Consider the following 21,654-nt stretch of genomic DNA (forward strand, 5'->3'; position numbering starts at 1 on the left):
AACTTGTGGCCATTTTCGTCTAGTACATCTCTCAAGGACTTCTAGTTAAGCGCTCCCATCTTTTCTGTCCGTCAACGCTACTCCATCTCAACAAGTTGAGAGCACACCTTGGAATACGAGCTTAGTTTATCTATGAAATGGTGCGTTTCTACTTGTTGGGCATGTAGGGAGACTATAGCTGATATAGCAAAATGGTATCTTATTCTGCTACAGTTCATGTTGGTTCTAATAGCGCCCTGCTTTTCTCGTGTACATACGTACCACTCTGGAAACGTCAAGACTTTGATCCAAGTATCATGTCTTTTTGATACGATGTGTTGGTCGAGGAGCCCATAAGGCAAAACAGCTTCCAGAAGACTTCTAAGCCTGATTCAAGATCACCTGGCAGTCACATACTGAACCTGTGTGATATCAGACTGTCTATCCCCAGGCTATAACTCGAGTAGCAGGCGAGTTTATCATGGAGAAACCACTTACTGCGCCGTTGCTCAGCCTTTAGAATGATCACCCAAATTCCTTGCTTCAAGCTTACTCGCGGCTCTTTCCTGCCACCAATAGTCAGTCAGTCTGTCCTCCCTACTAGAGTAGCATGTTCAAAAACAAAACATAATACACAGGCAAACCCAAACCATCCATCAGTCCAGTTCACCCAGCACTTCCTGACTCTCCGTTCCGCACTGATACTTGCATCTCAGCTGGCGCCTTAGACTCAGGTCAAGGAGGCTACAGTACTATTTGATTGTTGTAGGGTGGGTGGCACTTGATATCACCACACATTCCGTAGCCTATGTTAGTTAAGTTACCTGCTGTGACATGTCTCTGCCTTGTCACTACGCTAATCATCTTCTTTCTGTGTTGCTGACCACTCATATTCAAAAACTGTTTTCCATTCGCACTCTCTATTCGTGGTTATGGATGTTCGTTCCCCCCACCCTTGGGGTTTCTCGCCCGAAAGGAGAGGGAAGATTACATGGGCCTGCCTCCTATCTACTCTCTCTCTCTCTTCTGCTCTCCCTTGTGTTTCTCACTTCTCGGCGGTTCGCTTATATCTTCTCCTCCTGTACCATACTATAGCATCATGCGCTCTCTCGGCTCTAAATTCTTGGCTCTAAACACCCTTTTCTCTTTGAGCCTGCTCATTCGTCCTCAAGGTCAGCACACCCCTTGTCTTGGACTTCGCAAATCCGTGACACATCCAGATAGTCAGTCAGTCAGCCTCCACCTACTACTTGCCTCCAAGCCATCCCTTTCTTTTATTCTTTCTGCAAGCATGCATACCCGCTGTTTCTCATCCTAGACTCTCGTGTTCTGGATAGTCTCGCCTGTAGACTTTGCGCGGCGCAACTTGAGCTGCTCAGCTTACCAATGATAATCTCAGATTGTGGAGGTCTTGGTTTGTTAATAGGTATGTTCCGCCGGTTAACGCGAGAGCTGTCCTCCTCAGAGATAGTGCTTAGGTTATTTTTGATGACCGAGAGGCTTGTGTACGACTATTCGCATTAGTATTACCACTCTGATTATTTTGTGTTCTACATACCTCGGGATCTACCACACCGTATGTTTGTATTGATGCCTATGCCATTGGTTTTCATGTTGGGTCATCTGCATGCGTAACATGCTCCAAAGACATGAGAAAGCATCTAGTGTCTGGCTTCGAACTGCGCTGCAGTGCATAATTGCCACTTTTGTATTCAGATCTAGAGTTGGTTGGCCTTGTTTACTGTACGGAGAAAGCCATGCTAGGTATCATCCAGTGCAAATCGTCGCAGTCTGAGTGAGCTGCAATAATGCCATTGTACCCCCTCCATCATGTAAAATGGCCATTGGGCGAAACAACTCAATATTGTGTCAAACCCTGCCTCTTCGTTGTCCTTCCATAGTGATAGATTGAAGCCTCCCCTTTTTTTTCACGCCTGTCTGACCGTATGCAATACCGCTCGCCTACCTCTCGGTCCATTTGTAACAATGCAGCAATATCCCCTATTTGAATGGTGTACATGAGAGACAGGTAGCCCCCATTAAACATCGTACACACCTCTCTTCTTGGTGCAAAGGCCCACACCCTGTCGCTCCCTTGGAGTTTCCTTGCTTCTGTATCCCTCTCCCTTTTCCTCCTTGCCTACCCTACCCTCCCCTCCTGCCCTTAGAGCTGAAAATTTGCTTAATAGATAGTAAAAGTATCCGAAATAGAGGCCTTCAGCTTTGGGTTAGACGGTAGCTGAGTACAGCTGGCCTATTCAACAAGACTGAATCCAAGAGGGCCAATCTTACGACACTCTCCGTCTCCCCCTTTATGCCCAAATGCTAGATCGTATGGTTTATCCACATAGTGGCCGATAGATGCACGAAATTTGATGATCCATGTTACACAGGCCTGGCTACAAAATAAAATGACCCAAGCTATAGTCCAGCCTGATACTAGGGGGCAAAGAGTCTGTACAAGGCCATACTGTGCAAAACAAGCCGAGAGAGGCCAACAAGCTAAGCGTCTCTTTACCTTGGCAAGTTAGCTCAGATGGAAGTGGAAACTCGGACACACAAGCCTTGAGGGCGGACTACATCGGGGATAGCCTGCGGTATCCAATATGCCAGCAATGCTGATTGTAGCCGGAATCTCAGCAGCAAGGGGCAAACTTGTCGGACGCCATCATTCGTGTTGCTTAGTTTACATTGCGGAAGTAACCCACCTTTGCAACCCACGAATGCGGGGTGATGTTGACGTAGCCAAAGGAAAGAAGCCCCTAGAATCCTTTCAACGGCATCACATGTACATAGACTGCCCTCATAATATTTTCCATTCTCTAAGCGATGAAGAACACTATGATAGAACTTGGCACATACAGGTCTTCTTCGAGGCCGAATGGCAATGGAATGTTTATCCAAAGGGTTGTTCAACAGCTACTCATGAGTCAGTGAAAGCACGCCCCCTTCAGCCTACGAAATCCTATGCGTTTTCGTGCCCATAAAAGGGCATTCCTCTATTCCATTGCATTCCTCGCTTGGGAATGACAAGATCTCCCATACTTTGCCTCTTCCCATCACTCCGTAAGGCATGCTTCCAATTCTAGGGGTAGGAACTCAACGAGAGTATTGAAAGTGCCAAGATTTTGCAAGCGAACAAGGGATATGTAGTGAACGACAGGAGGCGAAGGGACAAAGCTCGCTAATGAGTCAGTGATTGAGATTCCCAAAAATATAATAAGAATGACGGCACGGGGACATCTTAGATATGCAGATATACACAAACGAGATATCGCCAGCATGCATTGCTAAGTTGGTGTTTTCCCGACGAGTTCACTCATTATTTTATGGACACCATTTCAACGAGATTGAAACTCAGCGTGCTAGTAGCGCAAGATCTATTCCAAGTCCCGGCAATATCAGATCGAGACGGGGTAAGAGAAGGTGGCCCGAAACGTAAAGAAGATGCAAATGGTGGAACACATGGCCCTCGTCTGGATTTCTGCCTAAATTCCGAGTCTTGCAATGATGCTACGATACATGTTAGCTCAATAAACGATGTCTTTTTAGCAGAGCTACGTTGAGCTGTTTGGTTATTGGTCTTGAAGGTATATGGGAGCGTACCGTCCAATACACGACAGGCTATTTCTCCATTCAACAGTTATAAGTGTTATATTGTTCCCCTTTATTATTTAGGGCCAGAAAAACCAAGGCAGATGACACTCAGAGAATTTTCCAAAATGGCATGGAGATATGTAGAGAAATTACCGAGGGTTGGAATCGGATCTAAGCGCGTTGTTGTCGTCTTGAACATGGAACTTCGCATGTTGTGTTTAACTTTGGCAATGTGTTGAGGCCAAGACGTTGGCACTCACAGCTCAAGGTCCCCATATGGCTCAGCGAATGAAAGTTGGTAAAAATCTGCAGATATCTCAAGCTAGTAGTTCCTATTTTGCACACGTCTATTCGGAGGTTCATTCCTTTTAACTGCGATTCATGCACCTGCGACCTCGCACAATGACCTAGTTGCCATGGCTTCATGGTCTGCCTTGCTTACGGGTCTCCACTGATGTATCCTATGCATCTAGTCTACGGACAAATACTCCAAGCAATCTATCATCCATAGCACGATGCAGTGTGTGAATATCGCACCTTGGCGCGCTGTTGAAGTTTAGGTTGCACAGAGACTCTGATAGCCTTATGGTAGTTACACCGTGATGGTGTAACTCTCATAGCACTGTAACACAAAGAAAATTGAGTTACACAAACCTTCCCCTCAACTTGTGAGTTTCTAGGCCAACCTATCACATCATGCTCTACATTTAGTACAAACTATCCTCTGTGTAGTCATTACGTACATGTATAATTCGTACTAAGCAAGCTGGCTCGTCATAACTCTGTGCTGTCATTTCCGTAGCAGCTCTTCATGTGCATCTCCGTTGTCAACTTGTCTAAGGCTAGCGATGGACACCCACGCCATATTAGAGATTTAATTCTTATCTCCCTGTAGGCTATCTCCCGGAAGCTATCTTTTATCCAATCGACATGTTCAAGAAACACATGCCGCTCAAATATCTAGGTCCAAGACAAACAACCCTCGATGGCCATATTTCCTAAGTAGATCTATACGCCCACGATGCTACCCTATGCTCAAGAAACGATTCTTACAAGCCGTCCGGTATCCAAATAATGAGTGCAGTTGGCGACTAAGCTCTTGTCATGTCCATTTTTAGTATAGGTTGCACAAACTTTGGAACGGCTTTTGTCGGCACGCGGGATCTTGTGCCGGTCGGGCAAGCTCTGATCCTTCTACAAGAACCTCGGCATCTGAAAATTGAGTTCTCAGTGTTCGCCCCATGGCAGAGCAATCGAGTCGTAGCAAACCACGAAGATGGTAGTGTTTAAGCCATGCCAATAGACAGCAGGTATTATATAAATATTTACAGACTCTAGTAAACGTGAGAAATAAGAACGAGTTCCCAATCAGAGTGAGTTTCTTAGCTTAGTATGTTCAAAATCCTACAGAAGTATTACCCCCATATCACTAGCACGCACGCAGCTTGCAAGTCTGAATACATAGGGATTTACTTGGACAAAAGTTTGAAAGAATAAAAAAAAATAATAATAATAAATAAAAAAAAAAATAAAAAAAAAAACAACCAAAATAAATAAAAGCCGCAACTGCACTACACCCGCAATCTTGTCACCGTCGCTGCATAAATGTCTATAGCATCAAAGGCCAAACAATAATCAATGACTTGGTTATTTAACTAATATTCCTGCCTCTCAGCTGAACCAGACCCCATGTGCTCAGCCATCCATCCCCCCAAACAAAAGCCTTGAAAGATGTCGCCCTTGTCCTTGCATTATGAAGCCTAAAGACCAAAAAGAGCATCGAGAATCAATTTTCACCTCAGGTCATAATGAAACTCAGGGCGCCCTGACTGTCGCGATGAGCACACCGTAGCCTCTGCCAATTAATTATTTTCCGTCAATGCGAGAGATTAGAGATACCAGTGCTATCTATCTATTTAGTTTGGCGTATCAGCAGCTTACAATGCTTTCAAAGTAGCCTATCGTATCCAGCATGTAAAGTCCAAGCGAAGTTACATGTTCTTTTTTTAGGCTTTTCCTCCCTTTTTCATCTCTAATTATTGCCGCTTGAACCAACCACGAGATGGTCTTACCAGTAAGAAAAAAGGATCATTTGCAATTTTTTCCTAGGCAATCTTTGCTACTATCTTATTAAGATACCCACAATCATAGCAACAGTCAGTCTAGTTCGGCTTAGTCTGCCCTTTCTTTTCTTCATCACGATCCACTTCATGCCTCCGTGCTCTAAATCTAGGGCTCAACTCTTAGCTAGACAAGACAGCCTCTTTACTAACCAGGCTTTTTTTTCACTGGGAGTTTCCTCGTTTCCAATGTAAATAAGTTAGGCAATGCTAACAACCCTGTCTAACCCTTGCAGGCTACTGCAAAGCTAAACTACTGGCTCTCATACTCAGTATCTTGGTGTTAGCATGCTGTTGTCACTGGCTCTTCATCCCAGCCCTTATGTCTGGCTCCAATTGTTTTTTCCCTAGCTATTCGTGCCTCGGGCTTTCTTTCAATAGGTCGAAACATCATGATAGAGGGCTATATTTCCTTCGTTTTAGTTTGCATATCTATATAGCACCACGTAAGGTCTATTACGTGCTTGCCTTGCTATATCTAGTTTGTAACTCGCGGTGCAGTTATGTACAACTTGCTCGTTCTCTCCGTAGCTGCAGTAGATACCTCTTCTAAACGTGGTCTTGCTTTTGCCCCCAACTCAATCTCTCCTCAAGACAATCAAATATGGGTTCAGGACAACTCTGAGCTAACGTGATACTTTAACTACCAGTCCAACCCCAAGTTTGAGTTTGTTCCCATGATGTGGGGCCTTGACGCCTCGAACATGGAATCCGAATCTCTCTACCACGCTGTTAACAGTCTCATTGATAATCGTGGCATCAACATTACCCATGTCCTCAGCTACACTGAGCCCGGTCGCATCGATAACGGTGGCAGTAGCATCAGCACTCGTGTCGGCGCCCGCGGTTGGACTACCAGAAAGACTCCCATGCGTGAGCTTGGTGTCAAGGTTGGGCTTCCTGCCTACGCTAGTCAGTACTATAGTCTCACCTGAACTCAGCAGTTCCTATAGAAGTTCCTGCATTTCATCGGCAACCATACGCACCACACCAGCAATTGTACCTTCGGTTTTCTCCCAGTACATTGGTATGACAACATTTCTGTTCTGCAAGCCATGTTAACGAGAAACTCATGTAGTATGCCACGTCCCTATTTCTGAGACACTTGGTAGTCTGTTCCTGCAGCATAGCGCCCTACTGACCAATCAAACAGATGGCCTAATACCAAACCTGAGTGGCCAAGCTTGCTTACGCATGGCAGCTAGCAAACACCCGGTTTCTTCAACGAAAGATGCTCTAACGAAACCTTGGCTTGACTTGATGGAAATAGCAGTATTGAGCGCTAGTCGCGCTTTGGCAGCTTTTGCTCTCAGAACAGCGACGTGGAGCCAAACACGGATTTTCTCTGCAGGAATGGCCAGCTTGTTGACATGGAATCTGAGTATCTGGGTGGCGCTTTAACAGGCGTTACGCCTGAAAGCGCTGGAAACTCGCTTGCTCTGCCTCCATGGGACGGGCCTTTTGATTGTTGGAGTAGCATTCCTCTCTGGATTCAACGTATAGAATCTACTCATGGCCCTGAAGACAATAAAGTTAGACATATGATTAATAGGGAATCAATAGGGAAAATCCAAGCAAGCATCACAAAGCTGGAGCCGGCCCGAGAACACCGCTATTGTAAACGAAATGCCAGCATTTGATTGCAGGGCACTAACAACACCCTAGTAAAGCATGACAAATTCACCCTTGCCTTGTACGTTCTATCTTGACAACACACATGCAACTTGGTTTGATTCGACCGCCACACACGTATGGATGCTAAGTAGTATTCAATATCTGGACACGACCAAGATCTAAGATAACCACGCCAGATGCTGCTAGACAGAAACGGCCCCCCCTTCCCCCCAAAGACCTGCGCTTGAGCTAGGCGGAGATTAGACCGAATTCCCGAAATATTTATATATACAGATAAAGCCCGGTTTATTCGTCAATAACAATTAGGCTGAGTGGCGCAATGGTAGCGCGTTGTCTTCCGGTTGAATCTCCAGCTTGGCAAAGGCTCAGGGTTCGAGTCCCTGCTTGGTCGTCTACTTTTTGAGTATCTCGTGATTACTTTGTGGGAAAATCCTTTTTTTTTTTTTGCACGTATTTTTGACACCAGAGAAAACTCTTCTCAAGCCCATTCTTTTTCCGTCGTATTACCGTGGGAAACCGGTAGGTAGACGCTAAATAATACATACATACATACATACATGCATACGTACGTACGTACGTTCTTCTCAAGCCCGAGTTTTTTCAAACCCCCGCACCAATAGCCAGCTAAGTAAGCAGCACCATCTGCCAAATAATAGGATAGGAACGGCACTCAGCGGACATGTCCGATTTCCACGGCCTCCAATTGTCAGAAAACCTGTTTTGCCTCCTTCGTTCCGCTTATGGCTACAAGTTCCTGTATTAGCGTGTTCGTATTACATAAGCACCATACATTTTGGACATTTTGGGCCTCTATTTGATTAAGTGCTTCGTTAGTAGTGAGGCAGCCGTCCATCAAAGCAGGCAGGCCTTGTAGAAAAAAAAGAAAAAAAAAAAAAAAAAAGTCCTTCTCAGGTCAATACTCTTCGCCTTTTGATCGCCCGCCGCTCACAGATAAGCCCTTAGCTACAGCCTTATTTTAATACAATGGGCCAATTGGCTTTTCAACAGCAATTTCTGGCGCCGACGGTGTCACACCTTACATCCAACACCAGGCGGGCTTAACCCAGGCTTCATTGTTTCCCACATGTCCACTTACTCACCCGTTCTGCTGCACTGACTTTCTCTCGGTAGTCTGTCATTTCTCGAGAAGTTTGTAGACGGTGCAGAGTTGTCTGTGCAGATGCAGTGCCTAGGAATACCCTGTCTGCAGCACCCCGGAAGCCGAGATGAGGACAGTAACGCTTTCTCCGACTCAGCCCCTATCGCATCATAGAGTATCATACAGTTGTGGGAGAGTGCAGCTGAAGAATGTGTACAATGCATGTTACCATTCTCTATGTTGCATTTAGAGCTCCTTTTCGTTCTTATGAGGGAACCGTCTTGTTGGATGTCCTGAATAAGGACCAACGTGCCTCCTGTTGTGAATCAGGGTCAAGCATGGGCATGGGAGGAAGAGTCCTGGGTGGGTATTGCCCTCCTTCATCAACCAGCAGCACCAACTTGGTCTCGGTAGAACCTCATCTCGGCACTTCTAGAAGCCTACCTAAATTGCCTTGAGCAAGTTCCAGTGATGGCCAGGGCTTTAGGGAGAGGAGTGACAGAGAGAATGTTGAGCTGTAACAACGGTGTATGCTGCACATCGCCTGCGACTACTATTTTGAAAGAGGGTACGTACCTCCCCAAAGGCCCCTGGGCGCTTGTGCCATCGCTGCTAGCACTTGGTAATAGATTGTGACAGAAGAGTCAAGGCAGACAAGAGAGCCAAGTCGGGGTGCCAGTAGCAAACCCCTCTGAACAGAGCCATTAGGCCCTGCGTCACCTGTGCACCCAGTTGGGCCTTGCAGCATTTGAGCAGGGCCGCCAGGCGGAAGCAGACTTAATTTGAGGAGACATGTGGGAGTGGCCTGAAGAGAGCGGCAGAGGAGCCTTTATAACGCTCCTTCTCCCCCGCGCCTACGGGTAGAGAGAACTGAGTGCATCAATAAAGTTGAACAGACTACAAAATCATTCCAAGACACAACGTCGTTCTAGACCTTCACATGCCCGTGTTTTTGGTTTGTTTTGCTTCGGTGTTTGTGACTTCAGCAACTAAATTCACCTCCTGTGGGCGGCCTCGGGATTTATCGCCACCTGAGGTTTCAAGGCCTCAGGGAATACCAGCATCGACAAGTCTACAGATACAGCTGAATATAGTCCGCTATCGCCGAACTCATCAAATTTTTTTAACAGAGGCTTGAAACACATGTGATTGATGCCTTCACTCGACCGCTAAATACGGAGGATAGCCACCAAATCTCATTTGTTACTGTGACCTAGAGTACGCCAACTCACACTACACCCAACCAGCCAGCGCATCTGATTCTCAGCCTTGCTTCTCAACCCATTCTCATCCTTCCGTCGCAACATCCGTCTCATCCACAAGGCCTACGGAAACTACAAGCCACGCGGTCGCCTCCAAAGCCTTGCCGCCATCAGCATTCAGCCGGTGTTGTGACGAATTTCGGCTGTTCCGGCAGCATGTGAAAATTAGGCTTCTGATTTCCCACACACAAGACAACAGCCTAATCCCCATCACAGCGTGTCCAACAACCCATCTACACTCTACACGGGTCTTTGTGTCCAATACACGAGCATCTTATCGGAAGAACACCCACTATCATCCTTAGTGTTGAGTAGGCCGCCTCCATCGATCCGTATCGTTGGGCCCAAGGTTGTCTAGCGCACTTATGCCATGTAAAGTTTGTTCTAAGAAACTACTAAGGTAACTTGGCGCCTCCAGCCAAGCCTCTAATAAGTCAAGCTCAACTGTGTTCCTGTCGAAGCTGTGCTACCAAAGTAGCGTGCTTCATCCCCTTTCCTAATCTAACTGTCTAAATTCCTATTGTCACATATTTCCTCTGAGGCCAGTGGCTTGGTTCGTCCTTTGACTTCAAGATAGATGAATGAATCAACTTGGCAATATAAAAGGGGGTAAGCATCTCTCTTCCTAAACCTCACTTGAATTTGTTTCTCATGCACATCACCTCCAAGGTAACCTGTCTGCTGCCTGATCAACACAATTCTACTGCTGCTACCTTCCAATCGAAAATACTGCGTGTCTGAGATCTCCCCCCTTTGCACATCACCTTTACCGTACCCTCTCGCCTCACTGCACAACCCCCCGCTCTACTACATACACCTTCACTACCAGTTTGGTTCACGCTGCAAATCCACTACAATCGCATCTGCTCATAGACGCCCCTACATGCCTGCTGTTCCCATCCCGCTGTTCATATAACTTATCACTGCCTTGCAGTTAAGTTGGCCAAGTCGAGTGAAGCCTGCTTGGGGGCGTGCACATGCTGATTGGTGCCGCTTCCTCTTTCTCCACAAAGCTTGCGACAGGAAATAACGGCTTCTCTGTCTGCTTCCTGTGCACAGTCTTTCCCCTAGCCATCCAGCCAAGTTCCCATGGTTCTTGATCCAACCTCTCACCCAATACTCCTAGCGCCCTCCCCAAACCCACCTTTCGCTGCCTTACTTTCCCAGCGACTCCACTAGTACTAGCGGTACTCTAGAACCCTTATACGATGATTCACCCTTATTGAATCGCCAAGCAGTAAAGCGTCTCCTTGCCCCAATTTCCTAATCTCTGTGACTTTTTGTTTTGACTTGGGACAAAGAGAAAAAAGAATGCCTACACCGTCCCTCTTGTCTAATATCCAGCATGACACACATGCTTCCAAAACTAAACACTGCGTTGCCCCATATCACTTCGGTATGTTGCCACTGCTTAGCCTGAATGGATAGAGAGATTGCCTATCATGCAAAGTCTGGTTGGTGCGGGTCTCGATGTTTCGGTTCAGTGTGCGAGGAAGACTTTTCGGGCTCCCATATGCAACTATGCTGACGATAGATGAGGGCGGGCACTGATGGCCGGCGGGCTTCTAAGAACTTCATGGCTTCTGATTAGCCGTAGACCGACGAACGATAGATAGATAGTACTCATGACGAACATGGCTTGCCCTTATGTATCGTAGCTGATTGAAATTTGCAGGGCCTACAAGATACGCTAGTATTCTAGCATTTACCAGTGGGCGAAGCGTCTGAAGCCTTCTATCCTTGCTGCCGCCAGGAAGGCTTCCTAACTATCTGGTACACATGTGTCAACAGTTGCCTCTTTTAGGAATGACATTCCCTCCGAAGAAATTACTAGGTACTTTCAATGGCCAAGAAAAACAGTCTGCTCTAGGATTCACCGTCTTGAGGCGTATTTAGTCTGTCCAAGCTAGAATAAGCAACCCGGCCCGAGTACCGGCCAGGTCCAATCCTAAACACGAAGGAGAGATGCTATCCTGTAGCCCCACGGCAGCTCAAGCCAAGTCCCACCAGCATCCATGAGGACATGGTAGGCTTGAAGGAGGCTAGTAATCAGTCTAGCGAGCCAAAACATTCCGCGATCTTAGATGGGGCTTGGTTTGCTGCCCCCCTCCCCCAGGAACACTGCGCAGCTTACTTGTGGCTATCCAATCAGATGCCCTGCCTGCGACAATAAGCCTCTTGAGCTCCGTCCTGTCGTTTCGTCCGGAGGATGGTTCTTTTTAACACGCGAAATCGGGCCCTAAGTCAACGCAAAGTGTCCCCTCTTTCAACGTCGTTCATCGATTACACAAATAGGGTTAGCCGAAAGATATTGATCTATAGTGTTGTTAGGGTTAATAGCTACCATGCACAAGTGCTGTCCATCTAAGGAGTTCTGTTTAGTTTAAGGACAAATAGGCAAAATTAAATAAGCGATGGAGGTGAAAAAGACTGCTTTGAAAAGCTAGCTGTTTGCTTCTGGAGAACGAGCCTACTTGAGCAAAAGTTGCCTTGCTTGTATGATCGTGATCAGAGTTGTTTCGGTTAAATCAACACTGGATAAATTACTGTGTAAATGCGCATAGCATTGACATGTATTCGTCCACACGATACGTACGTATGACGGGATATTGTGTTACCTGACAGCCCAAGCGAAAGTTCCTAGAGGTTGATCGAGAATGAGGGTGTTGGTACTGATGGATGGTTAAGTCAAGCTCCCTACGGCGAGCTTGACATCCTGCACCAAGTCTCAAGCAAGACGCAGTTGGCGACTTGACATTTTTGATTAAGGAACGGGCAGGAAAAGCGCTCCGTTCCATTGGCCCTTATTCTTCATTGCCGCCAAGTGTATTCTGTCTATTCAAGTTAAATGTTTCTGATGTCACATGTATAGGCCGCTTCTTCGGCATGAAGGTCGGTAAATGACGACAAGATGAGCCAAATAGGCCAATTGGAGGGTATTTATGCTTTATTCGCATCATGGCCCAGTGCACGTGCAGCTTTCAGCTGAGCGACAACGGGTGATTTTCAAGAAAAAAAAAGAAAAGAAACACCACGAATTAACATCTTCAAAATGATCGATAAGGCGTAAATAGGCCGAGAAATCATGCACTAATACTTCTATATGCCACCTTGATACTAGAAGTTGTAGGCTAATTTTCGTCACAAGTCTAAACTCAAGCCTGGGCGTCGAGGCGTCGATTGGATGTAGCTTTGACAAGTACTGTGCTTGGAAGCGGTCAAGGTTTAGTTTAATCAAGAGGAAAGAGGTGAAGAATTTTCACACACACACACACACACCTTCCTTTAGACTTCTTCAACACTAGTGACTCAAAGCGCTGGTAACAATTTGCTCGAACGGGAAGGCATAGTAAGGACAGATAGCGGGTTAAAAACCTGTAAGCAGTTGTACAGGGGACTTTTTCAGCTGGCCCCAGCAGATACCGAACCCCAACTTTTGGTGATGATATCTACCTCGTTTATTTCTGATCCTCAAGGCGTTTTTCTAATCGGTGCGATTATCGTGGTGACGTCAATTTTATTCTGGTCTTGCCTTCAATTGCAAATAACTGCTCTCAGCACCTCCGTCGAAATGAAGGCATTTTATCGCAATGTTTATCGTACGTGCTCAAGGATCTAGCCCTCGCAAAAGCTAATCGGTAGCATCTAGTTCCCTGTGCGCGAGCGGCCACTTAGCGAGCCCCTTCCTTGAGGGGCATCTTTATACTGTTTAGTAATAGCACGAGAAACCCAGCAATATCCAGGCCAGTAAGGCAATCAGCGGGTGTGCTCCTCACCGTCTAGGAATCGTACCATGTGCCAATAGAATACGTGATGTGAGAGTACGAGCCCCAAGTTTGTAGCCTCGCCTCTACTCATTTATACACACACTCGACTCAGCCCGCGACGCTCATCTCATGGCTGCTGATTGCTTTCCCGATAGCCGAATATTCCAGCTTTTGGTCCAAGTGAAGATAGAAAGGGCGCAGTAGCTTTCGTCAAGGCCCATTCAGCATAACTCCATCCCGACATGCATACCCCCCCCCCCCCCTTCTGAGAGATTATCGTAAGGATGAACAAGGCTATTTTAGGCCTCATACGCTCATTCTCAATACCACAGGTACTAGTATAACGGGTATTGTTTTATACTAGTGCATGGGAAACCTTGAGGAACGGGCATTTTGTCGAGCCATCCATCTTCCACAGCTCAAATCTTGCACAGACTCAGCCCCGATGCTTGCCATTCGCCATGGCACGAGACCCTTGTCGACCTATGGTAGTAGCCATTGGAGAACCGCTTTCTGTACCAAAAGAAAGTGTAGTCACACCAACGGAGTTTGACAGATTCAGGAATAGTTCCAGATAGGAGGCTTCCTATGTTATCAGCAGACCCCGTTGTGTACGTGTAGTTTTTTTTTAGTGCCGAAGAATGTGGTGAGAACCCGTTAGTGTCGGCGTGCTCCAATGCATCGCATCTCTTCTCACCCCACCGGGTCTAGGGCTGTCTCTTTTTTTTTTCCTGCCAACCCAGCAATCAATCACTGTACCGGCAGTTATGCGTGCCCTTCCTTGGCCTATCATATCTATCTACCACTACACACACACACACACACACACACACACACACATACATACACACATACATACACATACATATGCACATAAACACACACAAGCATACATAGCACCTCTGCCACCAGCAATTTGGCAATCCTAGTACAGCAACAAAAGTCACCCCATACATCCCTCTTTTCACTTGTAAGTCACGACCCCTCTCCATTGATTCCTTCACATCAGTTGGCCACTATCATACGTGTGGCTAGCTTTTAAAGGTCACGAGTCTCCTGGTTTGCAAGAAACTCTCAAGCTGTTCGTCGATTTTGCATCCCACTTGCGGGTTTCGCCATCTGTGCTGTGTGTGAGCAAATCCCTTTATGGCACTCTTTGAGAAATCCAGACCAAGGGAGCATGGAAAGGTAACTAAGCAGATAAGCTGTTTCATTGTCTGGGCACTCTGTCCGACAAGCTTGACATGGGGCCTCTGAATTGCTGGTTCATTCTCCAATCAGTCCTGATTTTTAGGCCCGAGAATTGAGAAATATTTAATTTGCATGAATGCTTTTCTCGAGTTGACCAGGCAGAGGTTTTCTGTAAGAAATTGCACAGTTCCTCTGAATATTTGGACCCAAAGCTGTTGTCGCCCGCTGCTCACCATGCATTTCTTCCCTATCCTTGACATCACGACGATATACCATCTCCAACAGTCGTACCTAACTCTTGTTTTCAACTAAGCCTTGGGTCTTGATTTGGAAACGCACAAAGGAACAAAGTCGATCTTCCGCACATGCACACGCATACGGACTCACGCCAACACAACAACACCGCCAGTCAATTTGATCTCCGAAATCAATCAGCAAAATCGCATTTCAGGCCCTTGGAGGTTGATTATCTAGTTATAAGCTCTTTCACCACTCTACCTCGCCTTCGGTTTCAACATCCTAGTGGCTCATTTGCCTCCATGCTGTCCGACTCCCTCCACCACCTTTTACTTTTTTCAAGAATCTGCCTTGTTTTTAGTGGGGTTTGAGGTGCGACAAAGACTGCTTTGCTTGGCCTTAGACATAGTCGCACCGCTCTACTACAACACAGCGCTCGAAAGGTATGTCATGGCATCCCCTCCATTTCCTTCTAATAACATAGTACATGACAAAAGCCCACTTGCCTCGTTTTCTTGTTTGCTTGTTTACCCGTTGCTTCGCTTGCTACCTACATTATTAGCTCTTACCACGCAAAGCAATAGTGTTGCTGTGTATGCCCTGTGCTGTGGACAACCTGAAGTCCTGGCCCCTTTACCGCTCCTTCTCCCCCTCCCCTCCCCTCCCCCCCCCCCCCAAATATCCCCAAGATATCAACAGACAGGCTGCGATGAAGATCTCTCCTACTTAGACATATGCTATAGAAGTCGGGCTTCGAGTACGCACGCAGATATTTTGATCTTGCACAGCAAAATCCCTTTCGGTTTATGCCATGTCTCGATTTCATGGTGATCCGGGAGATTAGTCTTGGGCAGTGCAATTCATTAGAACCTGGCTTTCTATATAGTATACTGCAAAGGCGGTGAACCTGTTACTTTTGTGAATCTTAGTCGGCGTCCCAGAGAACTTTTCAAGGCATGGATGAGGCTCGCAGAAAGTTATGCCTCCTCAACCAACCTTCTTTTTTTTTTTTCTCTCTCTCTCTAGACTTGAAACTACAGCATGAACTTGTACAATCAATTACCAACATTCACTAGTACTTCATTGGCCTCCTAAACAAGTTGCTGGCTTAGTCTAGAGTTTTGGCTCTTCATGCGCTGATCTCCTGTGTTTGTCTGCTCTGCTCGGCCTGTTTTCCTATCCCGGTCATTGATATCCCCTTTGCCCCTCGAGTGGGAGGCTTTGATATAACATCATACAACTAAAACGGTGCCATCAATCATATCACCATCACTATCAAGTAGTATTGGAGGCGTACACATGTTTTCTTGTGAGTTAAATTCTTGCCGCAAGGACCGGTTCATTCGCTTGGCTTCTGCAAACTCCTTGTTCCAGACCTGTCTTTTTAAATTCCCACTTCTCAACCCCGTTTCTTTGTCGAACAAGTTAACGTGGGCGGGCAAATAACCTAACTCCACACCTACCTCTTCTCTCTCTATTTATCCTGCCCTCTACCTCCTCCCCTCTTTCCCCTCCACTCATCATGCTACTACTAGCAGCAATATGAAATACTACCTATGCAGGACATGCGGCCAGTAGTACATAAGTACACACTACTGTTCGTAAGTAGTAACTTTATGGTGACAGTAACACCACCTACTGCTACCAACACATACATACTCCCAGTCTTTATGCACCCTATGGACCGTGCTGCCGCCCTGCTTGATAACCAACCCTCCCCTCGCTGATGCTTATCGATATCATGCATACTCTACTACCCTCACACTTCTTATTCCTCTTGAATTGCACCCCTGCACTGAACATCTAAGCATCTCCCAGACAGGCTCGTGAGACATATACCACCTCCGGTCTGTCATTGATGAGCCTACCGCCTGTGCTCCCCGAAGGTACCATAAGGAGTGGCTCTTAGCCTTATTGAATCCATTCATAACAATACATCGGTTAACCATCCCCACCTACCGTGGACTCGGATTGGGTAGGGATCAAATCAAGTATTTCGTTCACTACACTCAATTCAACCTTTAACACCCCAATAAGCAGCAGCAGCAGCAGCAGCAGCAGCAGAAACAGCAGCAACTTAACGAAACGCAACAGTCGGCCAGTCCTTGTAGCATACGCCTAACCACACCAGCCCTTTTAACTAACTTCAATGGAGGCCTAGTCTCTGGACCAACCAGCGTACATTTTATCCAGCCTTTATACCCCATTTTACCTCGCTAGAACTGCCAGCTCATTGCGGGTTTTACTGATATCTCATTCTCATAGACCTAATCCAGCTTCCCTTCATCTTCTTTCTTTTTTCCTCCTCTTCTTCTCCTTCTTCTTCTTCTTCCCATTCTTCTCCCTCTTTCTCTCCTTGTCCTTATTCCTTTTCCTTCTCTCACTCCCCATCCTGCTATTCTTTCTCTTCTCTTCTCTTCTTCTCCCTTCTAATCCCTTCTCTTCTCCTCCCCTCTTTAGTTCGACGTACCACCCATGAAGGCAGAAGACGCCACCAACCACACACAAGCTCGCATCATAGATTGAACTTCGTTCGTCAACCTTTGAAAGCCTTTCATCATTCACCTTTCACTCCATACGGAATTCTTCACTTCAGCGGTTTGGCAGAAAGTGTACTAGCCATTGAAAAGTACGTGTGCAACCCTAATAAAGCAACCAACGCGCACTCGTATCTTGACTTTCTGCTCTGTCAGACAGTCCCCTTCAACCTATTCGGGGGATTGAGTGCTATAATCCGATCACGCCTGACAAGGACGTGCCGACTGATTCAGGCCCAGGGTTCAATTTTTCAATCAAATCTTGGCCAACAACAACCTACCCAGTCTCTTCCCCCTCTTCTTAGCTTCTCTTACTCTGTCCTATCCTACCCCATCCCATCCCATCGATACATGATTTAGAATCGAGGCCTTCAGCAGTTCATTTAACACCAATCCTTCCATAACGACCAGCATCAACAAGGCCTTGACTTGACTGCCACTTCCCAATCTCGAAGCTAAGCTGGCGTGGTGGAAGTAAAGAAAGAAACCTCCCGTTTCAAACAACTAGAAAGTTCAGAAGTGGCTTGGATAAGTTGGACCAGGGATTCCAATCAGTGCGTCTCTGTCGGACAAGACGCGGCCAAAATCCAAAAGAACACAGCAAAAATTGTGTTTCTCTAAGATCATACATACTAAGGCCACACCAGACCAGACCAGATCAAACCAGACCAGACCTGACCAAGACCAAGGGCGAAGCAAGCGAGATCAATCGTAAAAATTCCACCCTCAAGTCAGACAGAACCAAGCACACGGGGAGACTGACGTTGCCCAAACGACATATAATATCTAGTTATGCCTGATAGAGGTAGGCCTTTTTCTAACATCCATGGAACTAATTCGAAATCAACTTTCCTGCCCATATCCACATCCCTTAGATTTAGTGTTTGGTTTGCTTGGGCTTGCTTGGGCTTGCTTGGGCTTGGCTGCACAAGGACTACAAAGCACAGCACAGCACAGCACAGCACAGCACAGCACAGCACAGCAAAGCGAAACACAGCACCGCGCAGCACATCAGCAGCAGGAGAAGAGAGGAATTTTGGAAGCTAACAAACCTGATCATGGGCGATTGATAGAAGTCATGAATTATCCTCCATATGACCAGGGGCCAGGACACACGATGCAGTTCGGTGGCATAACTCTAACTCCTAACACTTTCCAACAACCAAAGGTGCAAGGAGAGTCAGATGTTAGTGGCCTTCTCCCTCAAGATCAAGGAGGGGTTTCCGTGAGAAGCGAGTCCGATACACCATCAATGTCTATGGTCCCGCAGCCATGGAGATCACCAGCCCAGGACCACGGCAGTCTCATGAGAGGAGGTCGCGGCAGCATAGGCTCGGCAAACATCAGCTGGGAAAACGAAATGGAGCCGCATCCAAGCGCCATCATCAATGTACCGCACTTTCAGTCTCGAATCTGTCCGTTTGCGCACTACAATCCGATAAAATACAACAGAAACGAGTGGGCACACTGCCATAACCCACAAGAAAAGAATGGCGACATTGTGTGAGTAAAACCAGCTTTTCCCACTTGTGTCTAGCCCTAGCAGTCGACCAGCCAATCTTGTAGATTCATTTATCCATTCTGTCTTGTGTTCCCTTTTTCCCTCCCTCCCTTCTCTTCTAGACTACTCTACTAGTATCCTGTCTTGGGCTAAGGGCAGGTTTGTTTCAATCTAGCCTAGATTACACAAACAAGCCCAGATTTGGAGATCTACTTGCGCAACCTTGCTTTTACGACTTTATGTATTGACTTTACAGTGTTCATCTTCAACGCCATCACCGGCTGATTCGCAGCCAAAGAAAGCCGGACAAGACTGGTAGAAAAAATGGCAATGGCCAGAGTTATATTGCTATATGCTCAGGAGAGAACTTTAACGACCGAGGAGATTCACAGTGCCATGAATGTGAATCGTTCGAGGGCATTGTGGAATCATCCAACAGAGGAGACGACTGGAATTTGCGTTTGCACCGCATCTCGGCAATTTGCCAAAAGTGCTGGTGTATTCTCCGGAACCGAACCGAACTTGCTACGCATCTGCAGACGAATTGTGGAGGCCGCTCCCCAAAGCACCTTGAAAAATGGCAGCTGGAGCTCGAGGCCTTTTGCATCAACCCAGATTGGATCGAACCGCCTCCTCACGGGGCAACACAGTCACCCATGATGACCTCGCCGCCCCCGGATTTACACTCGTCAATGCCGAGCCATGCCCCAATTAACGTGCCTGTCCGTGGGAATGTTGGCGCGTTAACCAGCGGAGATAGCGTCAGCAATAGTCATGGAGATACCCTGGCCCGATCGCATCAGACGCGCATCAAGCCTACAAGCAACGAAATGGCTTACTCAGATACCGCGATGATTGAGTCATACAAAGCGGAGATCGAAAAGCTCCGGCTCCATCTGTACTTCCTCGTCAATCATCCAAGAACGGCTGTTTCCCAGAGCATACAACAAATGTATCACGACAGCAACTGCTACTCCGTCGATGTCACGCCACCACGAAAGCTAGATCCTCGCATAGAGCCACCAGGAATCCAGTGGACTCCTCCTTATGCGCTGATTACGGGGCCCGGCATGGCTTCTTCAGCATACATGCCGATGGGCCCGGGACCAAACAACGAGTCTGGCGAATACATGGGACCACCACCGACACATCCGGGCCACTGATAGTATTATCTGCAGTCCAAGGACTTGGCCTAGTGCTCTTTATTAACTGCGTCTCTTTTGTATACGACAGACGAGATGGTTTCCTCTTGCCCGTCTACAACTTCCAGGCTTGGAATTCCCTTGTTTTGCTTATTCTATATCGCACTTAGGGTGGAGGTGGTGGTGTGGGGTTCTTTTTTTGGGAGTGAAAGGGGGAGGGGATATATAACCGTTCTGTCTTGTTTATTGACGCGAGTCTTAATAAATGGCAGCACAGTCAAGAGATATTTTTGTTATTGTTATTCTTTTTTTTTCTACTCTTTTTCTTCTTTCTACGAAGGCATACTTCATGACGACCATCACCATCACCACCACACCGCGATAGAAGGAATGAGCACGAGAGCGGAGGTAAAAGGCGGGGGGGGGGGGAACATAGTGTGATGGGCGACGTCAAAATGAATGAGCTTTGCAACGCGAATGTTGTCTGTGGCTACTGGAAAATAGGTAGAAAACAATATGGGCTGATAATTTCGAGCTCTTAGCGTGTTCACTATGTTCTCCTTCAATTGCTAGTAATGTCTGATAGGATTAAAAAAGGAAGGGGGCGGACGACTGGGGGTGGCCCTGGACTCCAGGCTCTAGGCGCCTTGGGCTCCTAGTGGTAGAACAGCTCTATTCTCCTCTCTTGCATCCTCCTTATTTGTGGTAAATCATCTTCTCTCTGGGGCATCCATCCTCTTCCACACTCTAATGTAGTTGCTAGCGTTGCACAGCCGTGTTACAGTGTCGAAGTTGTTTGCTAGTATGGTATGCATGCATGCAAGAAAATGGAATTATCAAGACAACGTACATGCATTCATTGTCTATGTATATGCATGTATGTCCACACATACACATACTGCACGGATTGTACAGCAGTGAGAGTTGCCTGGAGGTCCGGAGCATTTAGCGCATAGCATGAGTGAATCACGAGTGACACACAAATAGTAACCGGCAACGTGCTCACACAAATGGCTGAAAAAAAGCATCTAGACATGACGTTGTTGTTTTTTTTTTGTAATTTTTGCTTCTATTCTTTTCATTTCTGTAGCAGTTGATGCAGTACCACGGACATAGCAGAAGAAAAAGGAAAAAAAAAAAGAAAAAAGAAGACAACACGTAGTTTAACGGGATGCAGGCTTTCTAGTATCAGGTTGCTTCGCCTGGCTACATGAGAAAGCAACACTCGTACGTGACACGGCCGATCTATATCCAGTCGAGCTTTCGGCAGTGTCCCCGGTTCTCACTTTCCAAGTCTGGCTTTTTTATTTTTTCCTAGTCCAACACGACCTGCGTGTGCGTGGGTGTCTATGTGAAGGGCAGACACGTCAAGGGTTGATCTTCGCTTTAGCTGTCCTAAAGTAGCCAGCGAGCAGGCTATGCTACAGAGAGACCTGTGCTGTGTCTTAGGCCAGCTTTATCTCTGTATATCTTTCGGGCTCCATGTTGCGTCGAGATAATGCTCACAAGCGAGGGGGTAGTGGTATCACGAGAAGGGGGATTAGAAATAAGGATGGCGGAGCGCTGTAGGGGGGAGTGCGTTACATG

The 21,654-nt window shown here is 46.8% G+C and overlaps 2 protein-coding genes across 2 annotated transcripts; both read left to right on the forward strand.

Annotated features, from left to right (window-relative positions):
* Positions 1-6,376: 6,376 nt before the first annotated feature.
* On the forward strand, positions 6,377-6,631 carry HOO65_020464 (F5/8 type C domain protein; the record flags this gene model as incomplete). The annotated part of the gene is made up of 1 exon (XM_071000073.1): positions 6,377-6,631. The coding sequence occupies one exon, from the start codon at positions 6,377-6,379 to the stop codon at positions 6,629-6,631; it is 255 nt and encodes an 84-aa protein (XP_070861102.1).
* Positions 6,632-18,216: 11,585 nt separating this feature from the next.
* On the forward strand, positions 18,217-20,088 carry HOO65_020465 (uncharacterized protein; the record flags this gene model as incomplete). Its single annotated transcript, XM_071006618.1, has 3 exons — positions 18,217-18,229; positions 18,300-18,927; positions 19,182-20,088. 3 exons carry the CDS (start codon positions 18,217-18,219, stop codon positions 20,086-20,088), a joined length of 1,548 nt encoding a protein of 515 aa, XP_070861103.1.
* Positions 20,089-21,654: the final 1,566 nt, after the last annotated feature.

The sequence above is a fragment of the Ceratocystis lukuohia genome (genome assembly GCF_044167205.1).
Source record: "Ceratocystis lukuohia strain C4212 chromosome Unknown Supercontig2_pilon, whole genome shotgun sequence".
NCBI lineage: Eukaryota > Fungi > Ascomycota > Sordariomycetes > Microascales > Ceratocystidaceae > Ceratocystis > Ceratocystis lukuohia.